We start from the raw sequence: 16,779 nt of genomic DNA on the forward strand, positions 1-16,779 counted from the left end.
AACTAACAATCATATCTTCTTTTCTCTTATCATATATATATATATATATAATTTGTTTTTTTTACCGTTGTTTTTTTTTAGCATAGTCTGTGTATCGGTGGATGCGAACTAGTGACAGTTGTCGTGGTAAGCTTGCTCTTACGCTAAATAGGCACATAGGCCTACTTGCTATTGTATCAGGGTTGATTATGCTACCCTGAATGTCCCTTCTTCCCTGTATGTTCTGTAGCCTACAATTTTGCACTGTGCAAATTAGTTTCCCACTCCTCTGGGGTACAGTAGGTAGTTGGGGGTGTGGCAGGAGTTGGTTCCCACGCTGAAGAGGACCCGCCCCTAGTTTTCATGTAGTCTCCTCCATTGTTACCGTCCGAGGCAGAGGTATGTAGTGTCTAGTTTGTTTTATGTAGATTAGTTGTAGTTTGTGCAGTTTCTGTAATGTAGGCCATCTACTTGTATTGTGCTCATTATACACCGGCTACGTTGTTTTTTATATCTTCTCCAGTGCACAACGTTAAGTTATTAACGCAGCAGCTCGTTAGCTTGGCTGCAGGTGTAGCTAGTTTGCAGAGTGTGCGGTAATGGCTGCTAGCGGTGTGAACGGTAAAAGCAGAGACGGTTGAAAAAGCTTAAGGATCTTAGGTATAAGCAAAGGAATGCATTGTCTATCTGTTTGTTGGTAGAAACAGTCTTGCGCGATTCCTGCCTGATTGTTATTTTTATTTTTTGTGCTTCGGGATGCCACGTTATGTACATTTTCTATTGTATCTTAATGTGCAAAATGTTTGCTAGCTCTTATTCAACTGTCCTAAGGCAGAGGAACCGATGCGTCTTGCGATTTCTGACTGTTATTTGTGTGTGTGTGTGTGTGTGTGTGTGTGTGTGTGTGTGTGTGTGTGTGTGTGTGTGTGTGTGCTTCAGACAGAGCAATAAACCGCGAAATTAAGGTCCACTAGGCTTTATTCTTCTAATGTTAATAACCACAGGGGAGAGACGACAGTTACACTATGTCGTTTGATTATCTGTGATAAATGCAGCCTGTAGCCTATGTAGGCTACTTCAGCAAAACCCAGACCAGGCATCTGTTTCGATTTTAAAAGCAACAGTGTAGCGTGAGAGGGAAAATGCCTGTTGCTGGCTGTTTCATTTGTAGCGTAGTCTACATGACAGACGAGCTCCCTGTCATCAGTAGCCTACAAATAATCATCATTAAATACAATTCAGCAAGATAGATTTGGCCAACAGTGTTGCGACCGCCCCCTGCTCCTTCCGCGATATGGTTTAAGCACATCTGATATTAAAGAACAGATTATCCAGATGAAAGGCAGCTAGCCGTGAGCTAAGTGGCACGAAGTGGTAGCTTGCTAGCTGTTATACACTGAACAACTCGCCACCTAGTCAGAGTAAACTACCACCAAAATCATACGGAGTTTTTTTAAAATATATATATACATATATTAGACTTACATTTCCCATGATGAGATACAAATCCTTGGTGGCCAAATGTCGCACTTTCATGTTCTTCACCCATCCAGCCACAGAGTACTGATAGGCATCGGTGCTCTTAAAAGCCTTTAAGTTATCGCCACTGTATGGGGAGGGGTTATGAACGAGATATATATATATGTCATGGAAAGCCAATTTGGGCAAACTTGGGGCAAAAATTAAGGGACAAAAGAAAACTGGGGGCAAAAGATAAGGATCGGAGCCTAAAATTGAAATTTTCTCGAGATATCTCTCCCTCTCTCTCTCATTCAAATGGGCAGTGTAGGCAGCCATATTGGACGAGATCGGTCGTGCATATGGCGGCGTTCTGTTTGATAGTGACGTAGGTGGCACAAATGAATATGTTAATTGTCGGGTTCACATCTGACGACATTAGCCTACGTCGTCGGATGTCTCTGGAGTGAAGCCAGTGAAGTCCCCGGAGAACAATGGCTGCCTGTCAACGGTTGTCTGACTTCGGCAAAAAGGTAAGATTGACAATGTAAGATGTAGTTTGTCCGAATAGTTAATAGAGTAACTTAATCATTCCTGTCGTCTATGTCTAAACTTAACGTTTGTGCTGAGGATATACTGGGTTAACGAGGTGTCGGGGCAGCTAGCTGGTAACGTTATCGTTAGCACACTAGCAGCTAGCTAGCAACTTTTAGCATGCCATATCAAAGCTGGCCAAACTCTTTTTTCTGTTAAATGTTGGGATTCGCCGGTCATGATTGAATTAGGAAATATAAGCGTTGGACATGTTTTACTTTTCTGTAAGAGACTGGGTTGATGAAGAAGCTAGCCTACTGTGAAGTTTCTGATAGCACGCTAGCATAACGTCAATGGTTAGCAATCTCGTTTAAAAGTCAACGAACTTTTCTGTTCAAAGTTAGCGTTCGCCCCCACCATCACTACGTTAATTTGAACGTCAAATTTCGAAGGTTGTGTTGCCAATACAGGTGAATATATCCGCTGATCAGGTTTTAGCTTGCCGTTTGCAGGAATGTTTCATTGTTGTTGTTGTGTTTTATGTGTTAACGTCCTTATTTTTTTCCAATAAGGTTATCAAGGAACGTAGTGGTGTACTGGATGGAGCTGCAAAGCCTAGCACTACCTTACACTGACAGACTTTGACTAGATTTGGGAAAGATTCTTGACAAGATTGTAGTCTTTTAACTAATATAATATAATGCCCCTCATTCAAGTTTTAGGCTACTCAAAAGACTACAATCTTTCAAGAATCTTTCCCAAATCTTGTCAAAGTTTGTCAGTGTAAGGTAGGCTTAATCAGGATTTCTGGAGCAAGGTAAGGTCCTAAATTATATGAATATCTACAATTAAAATTTGATATAGTTTTATTTTTCCCAGTCAAAGAATCAAGAATTCCAAGAGGTGAAACAATGCATTTTCTACAGCAGCCAGTAATGTAGACTTGTAGGCTATATTAGAAAATTTTAAACGATTCAATGATCTATAAAACCTTTTCTTGCAGGAAGCTGAAAGAAACATTCCATGACAAATTGATTGATTGGTGCCAGGGACAGGGGTGGCAATTGCCTCTCAAGGCAGACACCACGTTTGAGGTAAGTGTCAAGTACATGTAGCACCACAGTCAAAGGTTTGGAGACGCATAGATTTTTTTTATTCCACTCCATTATAGACAGAATACCAACTGATATCATTTGCATTGCTTTTTTACCCAGGGCAGCAGTTTTCAGATTACATTCTGTGCTTACATAATTGCAAAAGGGTTTTTCAATGTTTTCTCAGTTAGCCTTTTAAAGTGATGTTAGAGTAGTAAACAGAATGTGCTTTTGCAGCATTGGATGAATAGTTGTTAATAGTGGGCCACTTCTTTCTGCAACAGCCGAACACTTTTGCAAGTATGTAAGCACACAATGTAGTCTGAATCTGCTGTCCAGAACTATTTTTTGAGGTGGAGGATGAACGAACAGAAATAAACACTTAACAGTGAAAAATACTATTTTGTGTCTTAAAAGTATGTAAGTTGGCAATAGGACTGTTGTATAAAAGGAATATAGCGTAGCGTATTTTGCAAGGCTGTGGTTACTTATCCGCTATCAAGGCCGCGACCATGAGTGTTAAGAACACACCTCCAAGATGACAACTGCCTTCCTTAGGAAGCTGACATTTTCCCCTGCTTGAATCCTAATATACTCCATCAGTCTTAGTAACTCTCTCTCTCCCCCCCCCCTCTCTCTCTCTCCCTCTCTCTCTCTCTCTCTCTCGCTCGCTCTCTCTCATGCAGAAAAAAGGCCCAGAAGAGATGTACAATCAGAAAGTACAGTAAAGTGAATGTTACTTGATGGGTTCTTCTTTAGGATTGCATACAGAACCACATAGCACACAATAGCCACAAGCCTAATGCAATGTTTTTGTTTTCTGTAATTATTCTTTTTCTAATAATACATACTGTACGTACACATACATTCTGTACATACACTATATTGCCAAAAGTATTTGGTCACCTGCCTTGACCCCCATATGAACTTCAGTCACATCCTATTCTTAATTCATAGGGTTTGATATGACGCCAGTCCACTCTTTGTACCTATAACAGCTTCAACTCTTCAGGGAAGGCTTTCCACAAGGTTTAGGAGTGTGTTTTTGGGCATTTTTGACCATTCTTTCAGAAGTGCATTTGTGAGGTCACACACTGATGTTGGACAGGCTCTCAGTCTGTGCTCTAATTCATTCGTAAACACACTTCTAAACCTTGTGGAAAGCCTTCCCTGAAGAGTTGAAGATGTTATAGCTGCAAAGGGTGGACCAATGTCATATTAAGCCCTATGGATTAAGAATAGGATGTGACTGAAGTTCATATGGGGGTCAAAGCAGGTGACAAAATACTTTTGGCAATATAGTGTATATGAGCCTAAGCGATGTTTTCTATAATAATAATAATTATTATTATTTTATACACATACATACTGTTCATTCATACATGAGCCTAATGCAATGTTTTTGTTTTTAATTACCTACCTCTGTGCTTTATTCACTGATACTAAAAATATCATTATAGTAAATCTACATTTGCTTTAATCACTATGTACTACTACATTTGCTGTTTGTGATGTGAAATAAAATACTTGTTAAATTTGTTATTCAGTTAAATAACAAATAAACAATTAAACAACAAACAATGATAACTGATGTGGAAAAATGGATTTGTATCTTTGACATGTAATAAAATGAGTTAAATGTTTAATTAGTTATGCTTTGTCTATTATTCTTGGCATATGCTTCAGATATTCGATTTTTTCCCTTAACATTTCTTTACTATTTTCAGCTTTGGCACCGTTGTGCAAGAGCACAATTATGCAAGAGCTGGACCTTTATTTTAGGCTATAATGTCAGGTTGATGTTTCTAAATCCAGCTTTATTGTGAACATAGTCTAATATTGCTAAACCAACTTGTATTCTTCAAGGTTACAATAGTAAAGACACCTTTTAATATGCTGATTTGACAGTAGTCAAATGGCACTTATTTCCTGTAATTTTACAAATTCCGCAAGAAAGTTGTTAAATAACAGGAAGCTCCTGGAAATCTTAACAGTTGTTTCCTGATAATTTACATTAAGTTAATGTTGTTATTTTACAGGAACTTAATGTTATACCAGGCCACCGTTAAATAACAGGAATTGCCTGGAAACCCTGCTGCCAGTTGATTCCTGTTTTTTAACGGGATTTTTTTTTACAGTGAACTGAATCCCACATGTGTAAATCAGTCAGCATTCCCACAAAAGACTGTATTTTGTCAAACTTCCCCCCATAACTGTCCTGATCTTGACCCAGGATAATACTGGGTCTTCCAGAGATATCTCTTCCTCGTCGTACCCCTTTCCTTGTGCTTGGTTTCCCATTGACCCACAGTTGGGCAATACCAGTTTGAGAATTCCAAGTAGCACAAACAGAATTCCATCTATTGGGAATGTCCTCCAATCCCCTAAATAATACAACATTGTCGTACTCATTTATTTCATAAACATGGTTTGCTTGTTTGTAAAAGAGGAAGCTATTCGGACTGGCAGGGGTGGCGAAAGAGAAGAGACTCTGAGCTCTTGTCAGATCTGAGAAGAAACGCAGACACACGGTCACTGCAGTCAGACTCTTGCTCAGGTTGGGATCCAAGATCACGTGAGCTGTATCAGACTCAACAGGGAAGGTGAACATTTTGCCAGTGAGATCTGCAAAGATATATCAGCAGTCAAACGAGAGCAATCAGTGAAAGTCAGCTGCTTGCTTTGGCTATGACCTGTAACAGTTCTAAAGTCAAAAATAGGTAACTGGTATTCATTTTATAATTTGCATTACCTTAAATGATATAAATATGTCAGGATTCTTACCTTTCCTTTCAGCAGATGACTGTGTGAAATAAGCAAGCAGAAGTATCAGGATGTTCTTTAGAATTGTAGTTTCCATGGTAGTTCACACAATAGGGCCTTATTGTTGTGGATTAAGAGATTTTAGTTCTATGCTAGTTTAGACCATTATAGGGAGTGTCTGAGTGCTTAAGCTCTATTGGCTGAGAGACATTTAATGACGGCAATTCAACTTAAAGGGGTAGTTTTGGCGTATTGGACCTAGGACCTCATTTTCAAGTTAGCTAGAGTGTTATTTATCAGTATCCAGGTCCTGTTTTTACTCAGGAGCGGCATGTGATTGTTAGGCCTACTCGTCTGTAGCCTGGGTGAACCCAGACAAATTTGTGAGCATGTTTTAATTTGCTCTGCAGATCATTCAGGCAATTCTCTTTTTTAATTATTATTATAATACACTGGTGCAAAAGTCACAGTCTAAAAATGCTATGCACTGTACAATTATAGTTATCAGGGCATGATATTATGCCTTAGTGCAAAAAACACAATATATAAACTCCAAATAGGCTACCATGTGTGCCATATATATATACCATTATGTTCAATAAGAACAGAATGGATTCTGACGCTAAGAGGGGACTGTATGAGGCCTTACATTCACAACTCATTTAGGGAATTATGGTTAGGAGTACTATTGAATACAATCCCTTGCAGCGCTGTGGGCATTATTAAATACATGTACCCTTGTACTTGTGTCCTTTATGGAATTGAGTAAACGACTGCGTTTAAAACCTTCGCTTTATTATTTATGCATACTCAACTCATACAAATGAAGAATTTCACACAAAATCATGGCAAAATCAACCATCAATTGTCCAAACCAAATGTGAATTTCATTTCATCATATGGTTTCATATTTATTGTATTTGCTTGCATTTGCATTTGCAACACTCCAGATTCTTTACAGTCACATGCATTCTACATACAGTACAATCATGCATTTATCATACAAACCTATGAGTAAATGGTACATTCTTTACTCTGAGTGATTAATCTAAGAAGCTCTTACGAAGTTGCATAAGTTATTTCTTAATGAAAATCCAGCCAGCCTTTCCAGATGGAAGAAAAGAAAGCCATTTTCTGATTCACCTACGTTTAAAGGAGTTTTTTTACAATCACATACCCCTCAGTAGTGAGGTCTACTGACCTCCAGTTGATCACGGTGCCATTTGTCACTCGTGGATCGCGTATCATGTACAGTATAATTCAATCTCATCAAGGAGAACTGAATCCTACATATGTACGTCTGTAAGCATACCCGCAAAATATGTTTCCATTGATCGCTTCTGATCTCGCCCAAGGATAACACGGGGTGCTCCTGAGATGTCCTTGCCTCGATTTAGCCCTTTTCTTGTGCTTGGTATCCCATTGACAAAAACCTGGGCGATACCAGTTTCGGAATTCCAAGTAGAACAGACAGAGGTCCACTGATTTGGAATGTCTGCAAATCCCCAAAATGCTACAAATTGGTCATTAAGAATTATAGCATACATCCCATTTCCCTGTTTGTAGAGGAAGAAGTTGTTTGCCGGTGTGATGAAAGAAAAGAGACTCTGAATTTCTCTTCTGTCTGAGAAGTAACGCAGGCACACAGTCAGTGCAGGCAGGTTCTTGCTGTGATTGGGAATCAAGTTCACGTCAGCTGTATCAGACACCTAGGGAAGGTGAAAAATTTTCCAAAGAGATCTGCCAAAAATATAAAGTCTGCAATCAGCATGATGAGCTTAGTATGTATTAATTGAAATAATTCAGTTGATAGAATGGTCTTGGCTTTTAATAGCTTACCTTTCTTTTCTGCTAAACATGTTGTAAAAAGAGTCAGCAGTAATATAAAGATTTCCATGGTCCCAGAAACAGCCATGTTGATGTCCAAAGGATTACAGTATATCAGTTTGCCTTTGATGTTTTAGTTGCTCGTTCTTATATGCGTACCATTTAGGGCTGTATTTAGTGTCATGCTAGTCTGTTTACTCACATCCACTGATGCCTTATGGACTTATCTATCCTCTGTTTGTATTAATGATTGCGATCCGGGAAAGGATGGACAACTACAAATACTAGAAAAGCACTCTGAGAGCGCAGCTACCTCCGCCTGCATTGTTCTTCCTAGGTTGTCATACATTTGAACCGAAACTATTCAGATCGCCACCACGTGGCCATACCATGCCATTACACCACTAAGCTAAATACATAAATGCCTCTGGAATCCCGACAGAATTACAGATCAGTTCAGATCGTTTCTTCCTTGGGTCATGTCTGACCTTCCCTGAAAATCTCATCGAAATCCATCCATTGCTTTTTGAGTTATCTTGCTAACAAACAGACAGACAAACAAACAAACAAACAAACGCCGGTCCCCAATGAAAACATATACCTCCTTGGCGGAGGTAAACTAGAAAAGCACTCAGAGAGTGCAGACCTCCGCCAAGTGAAAATGTAACGGCCTCCTGCACCAGACAGTGATACGGATCACTCCCATTTTAACAGTTTCTTCCTTGGGTCATTTAAGACCTTCCCTGAAAATGTAATCGAAATCCATCCATAACTTTTTGAGTTATCTTGTGAACAAACAAACAAACAAACAGACAGACAGACAGACAGACAAACAAACAAACCCAGATGAAAAAATAATATCCTTGGCGGAGGTAAAAAATACTCTTCCTCTGTGAAAGCGACTTCACTCTCTCTTGTAGTTCTAAAACATGGCCCATGGCCCTTGGCCTGGGTTCAACTTTGAATCTCCATTTAAGTATTTACCATAGTACACTACAATGTTTGGAAAATTACTATAGTAATGTATAGTATACTACACTGTGTAGTGACTTACTATAGTATTTACTACAGTACACTACAATGTCTGGAAAATTACTATAGTAAATCACACACTATATTTGTAGTGAACACTATAGTAAGTCACTACACTGTAGTAAATACTATAGTAAGTCACTACACAGTGTAGTATACTATGCATTACTAAAATATAGTATACTACACTGTGTAGTGACTTACTATAGTATTTACTACAAATATAGTGTGTGATTTGCTATAGTAATTTTCCAGACATTGTAGTGTACTATGGTAAATACTATAGTAAGTCACTACACAGTGTAGTATACTATACATTACTAGTTAACTATAATATACTACAATATAGTGTGTGATTTACTATTTACTACAGTACACTACAATGTCTGGAAAATTACTATAGTAAATCACACACTATATTTGTAGTAAATACTATAGTAAGTCACTACACAGTGTAGTATACTATACATTAGTACTACAGTACACTACAATGTCTGGAAAATTACTATAGTAAATCACACACTATTTGTAGTAAATACTATAGTAAGTCACTACATTGTAGTGTACTGTAGTAAATACTCTACACAGTGTAGTATACTATACACTACACTGTGTAGTGACTTACTATAGTATTTACTACAAATATAGTGTGTGATTTACTATACTAATTTTCCAGACATTGTAGTGTACTGTAGTTTTACTATAGTAATTTTCCAGACATTGTAGTGTTCTGTAGTAAATACTATAGTAAGTCACTACACAGTGTAGTATACTATACATTTTTATATAAAATCACACACTATATTGTAGTATATTATAACTAGTTAACTAGTAATGTATAGTATACTACACTGTGTAGTGACTTACTATAGTATTTACCATAGTACACTACAATGTTTGGAAAATTACTACAGTACACTACAATGTCTGGAAAATTACTATAGTAAATCACACACTATATTTGTAGTAAATACTATAGTAAGTCACTACACAGTGTAGTATACTATGTAAGGGATAATGTATAGAACGTCATCATCGGAAAATAATTCCCGACAGGATGAACTGAACCCCGCCGCGCAGCGGAGGGGTTTTGCTTCGTCCTGAAGGGAATTATTTTCCGATAATGACCGGCGTTCTATACATTATCGCGCTTATTATACGGCAACTTGCCAAAACGAGAAAAGAAACTTACCTCAATGTGTCTTTAGCAATGACTTGGCTACCGTTTCGTGGCTTCTGCTACAACTAGCGGATTGAACCCGTTGCCATGGGCAGCGGTCATTATACCTTCGGAGCGGTCATTATGCAAAAATAACTGACCGGTAGAACGTTGAGAGGCCCATTCAAAGTGAATGGGAGCTCCCTCAACATTCTAGAGAGCTGTATAATATATTATAGTAATGTATAGTATACTACACTTTGTAGTGACTTACTATAGTATTTACTACAAATATAGTGTGTGATATACTATAGTAATTTTCCAGACATTGTAGTGTACTGTAGTAAATACTATAGTAAGTACAGTATGTATAGTATACTACACTGTGTAGGGACTTACTATAGTATTTACTACAAATATAGTGTGTGATTTACTATAGTAATTTTCCAGACATTGTAGTGTACTGTAGATTTACTATAGTAATTTTCCAGACAATGTAGTGTACTGTAGTAAATACTATAGTAAGTCACTACACAGTGTAGTATACTACACTGTACATTACTATAATATAGGCCTACTACAGTAGTGACTTACTATAGTATTTACTACAGTACACTACAATGGAAAATTACTATAGTAAATCACACACTATATTTGTAGTAAATACTATAGTAAGTCACTACACAGTGTAGTATACTATATTATAGTAATGTATAGTATACTACACTCTGTAGTGACTTACTATAGTACTTACTACAGTACACTGTGTAGAGACTACAGTACACTACAATGTCTGGAAAATTACTATAGTAAATCACACACTATATTTGTAGTAAATACTATAGTAAGTCACTACATTGTAGTGTACTGTAGTAAATACTATAGTAAGTCACTACACAGTGTAGTATACTATACATTACACTGTGTAGTGACTTACAATAGTATTTACTACAAATATAGTGTGTGATTTACCATAGTAATTGTCCAGACATTGTAGTGTACTGTAGTAATAAATACTATAGTAAGTCACTACACAGTGTAGTATACTATACTGTACATTACTATAATATAGGCCTACTACAGTAGTGACTTACTATAGTATTTACTACAGTACACTACAATGTCTGGAAAATTACTATAGTAAATCACACACTATATTTGTAGTAAATACTATAGTAAGTCACTACACAGTGTAGTATACTATACATTACTATAGTATACTACACTGTGTAGTGACTTACTATAGTATTTACTACAAATATAGTGTGTGATTTATAGTTAACTAGTATGTATAGTACTGTATACTATACTGTGTAGTGACTTACTATAGTATTTACCATAGTACACTGTTGGAAAATTACTATAGTAAATCCAATGTCTCGAAAATTACTATAGTAAATCAGTAGTGTACTGTAGTAAATACTATAGTAAGTCACTACACAGTATAGTATACAATGTCTGGAAAATTACTATAGTAAATCACACACTATATTTGTAGTCAATACTATAGTAAGTCACTACACAGTGTAATGTATAGTATACTATACTTAAGGGATAATCAACGACGCACCGTGCGTTTATAGGAAAATAATGCACGTTCAAAGTGGTAATAAGGACCCGACGTCGCAGGCGGAGGGGACTTTACACTTCGATAAGTGCATTATTTAAGCATTATCGCACGAGTGGGAGTGGTGTTGTTGGCCAATATCGCCACGGCTGTGGTTCGCCGCAGGCACGAAGCCGAAGGCTGAGTGCCGTAGGTAACTACAGCCGTGGCGATATTGGCCAACAACACCACGACCACGAGTGCGATAATGCTTTTATACAACAGTTCCATTGCCAACAAAAAAAAGATACCCGAGTGCATTTTTAAGAAGGATAATTATTATTTGCCATCGATTCATTTAGCCCAGTTCCTCCGCTATGCGAAGTAGGCCTAGCTCAGAACGCTTGTGGTTGCTATGCAACTGCTAAGTCAAAGAACATGGAATCAAATCAAAGCGAAGAATCAACCGTCGCGGAGTGATTATTAGCTGTGAAGAGTCACCAGTGGTGATATCGATTAATATCACCACTGATAGAACGCTTCTCGTCCAATCAGATATTGCTAAATCGTTCGACCGGACCTAACTGTTGTATAATTTCCTATAAACGCACGGCGCGGAGTTGATTATCCCGCTTATACCACTGCTACTATCACTTTCGTTTATATTGCCGCTGTCTTAGATACAACGTTGTTGTTTTTACCGTTACATTGACATTGGCGAATTAATATTCAAGTGTAATAAGCCCAAAAGTAGGGAACTACTTCATAGCCATGCGGTATATAGAAAAATAATGCACGTTCCAAACAGGGCATCACAATTGGAAATTTGACCAAGCAGTGGTATAATGTGCGACAAAGGTATTAAATTTCACTTGAAATGGCATTAAAAAGGTCTTAAAAAGTCTTAAATTTAGGTTTAACAAACCTGGGGGTACCCTGTATCTCCTGCCTTGCAATAGGAACTTGAGTCTGGTCTCTGTGCAGATCCATGACTGATAGATGTCCCTTGCTTTGTGAATAGATTCACCATGTCTCCAAGTTTTTGAGATGCGAAGTTAATAGCCATGTCTGGCTCACAGCTTGCTGTGTCAGATTAGATTCTCCGGATCTTGGTATAGAAGATGCTGTGACCTTGGATATTATTCACTCCGACAAAAAGAGTTAGAATATCTTAATTCTTCGAAGAAGCTCTTCATTTGTCCAGAGAACATTCCACCATAGTGACCAGTGTTTCTACGCGTGGGTGGGTGCTGAGTCCTGACCCATACTCGTTATAAGACCATAAGAGCTGTTAAATTATGGGTTTGTTATACTGTATGGGTTTTATTGATGTCATGGAAAAGGAAAATGTCTACCTCCTATGAGTGATAATTAGATCACAAGTCAATTTTTAATGTTTTTATTTTCCATTGTTTTACATTAGAACAGTAAACACTCTGGAATAAAGCTTTGAGAACATTGGAGAGAAGCCATTTTCTAAATCTTTACTAATTAACTATTTTAGATTTGCATTGACAAATGAAAGGGAACCAGGATGAAATGTGTCTTTCATGACACAGTGAAGCATTTTTGTCATGGTTTCAATCATTTAAACCACTCACAATATCCTCTACAAGCACATACTCCTTAATGGTGAAATCGAGTGAGCTCCAGTTGATCACATTACCACCAGTCGTCTGTGGAATGCTGTTCATGTATAAAGCAATCTCAGGATAAGGAAGAACTGAATCCCACATGTGCACATCTGTCAGCATTCCCACAAAAGACTGTGCTTTGTCAAACTTCCCACCGTAGCTGTCCTGCTCTTGACCCAGGATAATACTGGGTGTTCCAGAGATGTTACTTCCTCGTCGTACCCCTTTTCTTGTGCTTGGTTTCCCATTGACCCACAGTTGGGCAATACCAGTTTGAGAATTCCAAGTAGCACAGACAGAATTCCATTTATTGGGAATGTCCTCCAATCCCCTAAATAATAGAACATCGTCATACTCATTTATTTCATACACATGGTTTGCTTGTTTGAAAAGGAGGAAGCTATTTGGACTCTCAATGGTGGCAAAAGAGAGGAGAGACTGAGCTCTTGTCAGGTCTGAGAAGAAACGTAGACACAAGGTCACAGCACTCAGGCTCTTGCTCTGATTGGGCACCAAGATCACATGAGCTGTATCAGACTCCACTGGGAAGGTGAACATTTTGGCAGAGAGATCTGCAAAGATATACAACTTCAACAGTCAAACTAGAGCGATCTGAGGAAGCAATGCAAGTCAGCTGTTTGCCCTGGCTATGACCTGTGACCGTTCTAAAGTCATGAATAGCTCATAGATACATGTTATACAGTAATTGACATGATTACCTTAAATGCTAATAATCATATGAGGATTATTACCTTTCCTTTCAGCAGACGACGACGTGAAATGTAGGCCTATAAGCAGAAGTATCAGGACGTTCTTTAGAATTGCAGTTTCCATGGTACAGTAGTTCGCACAATATGTTCTTAGTGTTGTGGATTAAGAGATTTCCAGCTACATGTAGTTTACACCATTTGAGGGAGTGTCTGAATGTTCAGAATCTTATTGGCTGAGAGGCAATGACGGCAATTCAAATGAAATGCTTTTTTCACTGTGTTACGTAATTATTCAGAAGAACTTGCATTCGAGTCATTCACTGTGAAATAATGCCCACACAAGCTATTTCTGCAGTTCAGTGTTAAGGCGTTTAATTGTTAAAAAGTAGAGATTATCACCGCTCACTGGCCTGATGTACGGTGAGGAATTGTTTATAATGAGCGAATGGCACATCAGGCTTAGTCAGGTTCGCATTTTAATTTTGGATGACACCAATGCCATTAGACAGCGAACCTGAGGACGCCAACGGTGAGATTTCCCTGTCGCTCCTAATAAACAATTCCTTACACCTGGCCAGTGTGCGTAAAGCCTTGTATTGCTGCACATCACCACCTGGTACCTGAAAATGGCCTGGGCACAGGGACTTTATTTCAGCCCCAAAGGATGTGACCCACATGACAGAAAAAAAAGAGAAAGCTTGAAATACAAAAAATTGTATCAGATACAGCAATGTGATTGGAACAGCTCGGCTCCAACGGCATGGGTAATGACCATCATTACTGATTGCCAGAGTGACTCGCTGAGCAAATTCAAGTTGTGCTCTCGAGAGAACTCAATTTTCACCAGACATCAAACTTGACATCAATTTTCACCAGACATCAAACTTGAGTCTGACCATCACTAAAGAGGTACCAATCAATCTCTCTGGACCATTTAAGGATATAAAAAGTAATGTACAGTAGATAAGTGTCCTAAATGGTCATGTGTATCAAGTCCAGGGCTGAAACATTCCTCTTGTACATCATTTGAATGGTATACATTCCTCTATTTTCCAGAAACATTTTTATAAATTGGGAATCTTTACATTTTCTATTTAGAGGATATTTTGACCCCCTGCCAGTGACTACTTAAGACAACACTGCAATGAATCATACAGTAGATCTTGTGGCAACATGTATGCACCCTGGTCAACTTGGAAGGAAGTGACCGCATGCTGCATGTGTCGTGCCTGTGACTAGTCGTATTTCAATTAAACCCATCAAGGCTACTCCTTAATGGATAGTGTTGCTACTACCCCCTGAAAAACTATACAACTCAAACATTGGATAAACATTGGGGGGTTGTGACCACTTCTTCATGTTTTATTTATGATTAAACACACCACACATTTCACCCCTGCTGTACGGACCAACCTCCACAGAGAGTTAGTTTTTGGATTCCATCCACTTTTGGGGACTTACCCATGCAGGGAGTTGTTGAGATCTCAATCCGGGGGATTTGTTAAATTAAGAAAAATCTAAAAAGCTCTAAATGATTTATTGCCATCAAAATGGCAACTATTGTGTAACCCCCTCAACCAAGTGACCGATTACAGCACAAGTCTAAGAATGGGTACCAAACACAAAGGAGATTTAACACTTTACTTTGTGCCTTGTTGGTAATTATACAGGCAGATGAACAAAGAATGATGGAGTGTTAACAGTCAGATAGCTGTGAGAAGAGGCCAACAGAAATAAATCACACTAGACATGATATCAAGACATTTAGGGCTCTATCTTGGCAGTCTGAAACTAGACATTCTAAGCAAGATATCAAAACATTTTAAATCACAAATCACTCTAGATATTAGGCATAAGATCAAAACATTTAAAATCATTAAGAAGTTTGTGGAAGCATGGCCTTCAAGAGGCAACGTTATCAGTATGAATCTAGTTCACCTGGTTTTCTACAATCACATACCCCTTTTTAGTGAACTCCAGTGACCTCCAGTTGATCACATTGCCGTCAGTTTTCTGTGGAATGCGGTTCATGTACAACACAATCTCAGGGTAAGGAAGAACTGTATCCCACATATGCACATCTGTAAGCATTCCTGTGAAAGACTGTCCTCGGTCAAATTTGCCCCCGAAGCTGTCCTGGTCTTGACCCAGGATAATACTGGGTATTCCAGAGATGTCTCCTCCTCGTCGTACCCCTTTTCTCGTGCTTGGTTTTCCATTGACCCAAAGTTGCGCAATACCTGTTTGGGAATTCCAAGTTGTGCAGACAGAATTCCACTCGTTGCGCTTGTCATCTAAACCCCAGAAGAGAGCAATGTTCTGACCACCTTGGTCTACTTCGTACACACTGCCCTCCCTTTTGAAAAGGAGGAAAGCATTTTCATTGGCAGGGGTGGCGAAAGAGAAGAGACTCTGAGCTCTTGAAAGATCTGAGAAGAAACGCAAGCACAGGGTCACTGCCGTCAGAGTCTTGCTCTGGTTGGGAACCAAGATCACATGAGCTGTATCAGACTCAACAGGAAAAGTCAACATCTTCCCAGAGAGATCTGCAAAAGAAATAAAAGTTAAGGAATGAAACACTGATACATAGTCTCTCTAGTAAGGTCTTCCACGGAAAGAATGGTCTTTGATATTGTGAGCCATGCTTAATAGCTTACCTTGATTCTCTGCAAAAGATGTTATCAAGTAAGTCAATAGAAATATAAGGGCTCTCATAGTTGTAGAAACTGCTCTGCTGAAGTACTGTAGAAAATACTTTTGCTGTTGCTTTTGCCAGAGAAATCAACAATTGATCTGGCTTATATACCATCTGGAGGAGCACATTTGGGTGTGTCTAGCTAGTGAGTTGTTGTCAGAGTTAGTTTGAATCCACAAAAACATATGGACTTTGCTAATGCAAGGAAGTCTGGGATTACAATTAGGGAGCAAAAAAACGCCCATCATTCACTTGTAACCCTGAGCTTTGTTCTGACAACAAGAGATCAATTTGTGGGCCAACTGTGTGTGGTGAAAATGGAAGTTGCAGATGCTCAAAGTAGGCCTA

General features: G+C 38.5%; 3 protein-coding genes and 1 long non-coding RNA gene across 4 annotated transcripts; 1 reads left to right on the top strand and 3 right to left on the bottom strand.

The window, feature by feature from the left end:
* Positions 1-2,205: 2,205 nt before the first annotated feature.
* LOC134064048 (uncharacterized) lies at positions 2,206-4,289 on the top strand. Its single transcript, XR_009936238.1, has 4 exons — positions 2,206-2,441; positions 2,544-2,788; positions 2,975-3,065; positions 3,752-4,289. It is a non-coding gene; the product is annotated as an uncharacterized LOC134064048 (long non-coding RNA).
* Positions 4,290-5,181: 892 nt separating this feature from the next.
* On the bottom strand, positions 5,182-6,013 carry LOC134063607 (serum amyloid P-component-like). Its single transcript, XM_062519203.1, has 2 exons — positions 5,850-6,013; positions 5,182-5,690 (listed from the first exon to the last, which is right to left on the bottom strand). The coding sequence occupies exons 1-2, from the start codon at positions 5,923-5,925 to the stop codon at positions 5,182-5,184; spliced, it is 585 nt and encodes a 194-aa protein (XP_062375187.1). The 5' UTR covers positions 5,926-6,013.
* Positions 6,014-12,804: 6,791 nt separating this feature from the next.
* On the bottom strand, positions 12,805-13,877 carry LOC134063830 (serum amyloid P-component-like). Its single transcript, XM_062519569.1, has 2 exons — positions 13,779-13,877; positions 12,805-13,598 (listed from the first exon to the last, which is right to left on the bottom strand). The coding sequence occupies exons 1-2, from the start codon at positions 13,858-13,860 to the stop codon at positions 12,973-12,975; spliced, it is 708 nt and encodes a 235-aa protein (XP_062375553.1). The 5' UTR covers positions 13,861-13,877; the 3' UTR covers positions 12,805-12,972.
* A 1,486-nt stretch (positions 13,878-15,363) lies between these two features.
* LOC134063785 (serum amyloid P-component-like) lies at positions 15,364-16,498 on the bottom strand. Its single transcript, XM_062519495.1, has 2 exons — positions 16,394-16,498; positions 15,364-16,282 (listed from the first exon to the last, which is right to left on the bottom strand). The coding sequence occupies exons 1-2, from the start codon at positions 16,449-16,451 to the stop codon at positions 15,666-15,668; spliced, it is 675 nt and encodes a 224-aa protein (XP_062375479.1). The 5' UTR covers positions 16,452-16,498; the 3' UTR covers positions 15,364-15,665.
* Positions 16,499-16,779: the final 281 nt, after the last annotated feature.

Source organism: Sardina pilchardus, chromosome 18, assembly GCF_963854185.1.
Source record: "Sardina pilchardus chromosome 18, fSarPil1.1, whole genome shotgun sequence".
Classification (NCBI taxonomy): Eukaryota; Metazoa; Chordata; class Actinopteri; order Clupeiformes; family Clupeidae; genus Sardina; species Sardina pilchardus.

Excerpts from the sequence above, each read along its gene's own strand:
- LOC134063607 (XM_062519203.1), bottom strand. The coding sequence starts at position 5,925 with ATGGAAACTACAATTCTAAAGAACATCCTGATACTTCTGCTTGCTTAT. Across the intron at positions 5,691-5,849 it reads GTCATCTGCTGAAAGGAAAG|ATCTCACTGGCAAAATGTTC; the intron begins GTAAGAATCCTG and ends ATATCTTTGCAG.
- LOC134063830 (XM_062519569.1), bottom strand. The coding sequence starts at position 13,860 with ATGGAAACTGCAATTCTAAAGAACGTCCTGATACTTCTGCTTATAGGC. Across the intron at positions 13,599-13,778 it reads GTCGTCTGCTGAAAGGAAAG|ATCTCTCTGCCAAAATGTTC; the intron begins GTAATAATCCTC and ends ATATCTTTGCAG.
- LOC134063785 (XM_062519495.1), bottom strand. The coding sequence starts at position 16,451 with ATGAGAGCCCTTATATTTCTATTGACTTACTTGATAACATCTTTTGCA. Across the intron at positions 16,283-16,393 it reads ATCTTTTGCAGAGAATCAAG|ATCTCTCTGGGAAGATGTTG; the intron begins GTAAGCTATTAA and ends TTTCTTTTGCAG.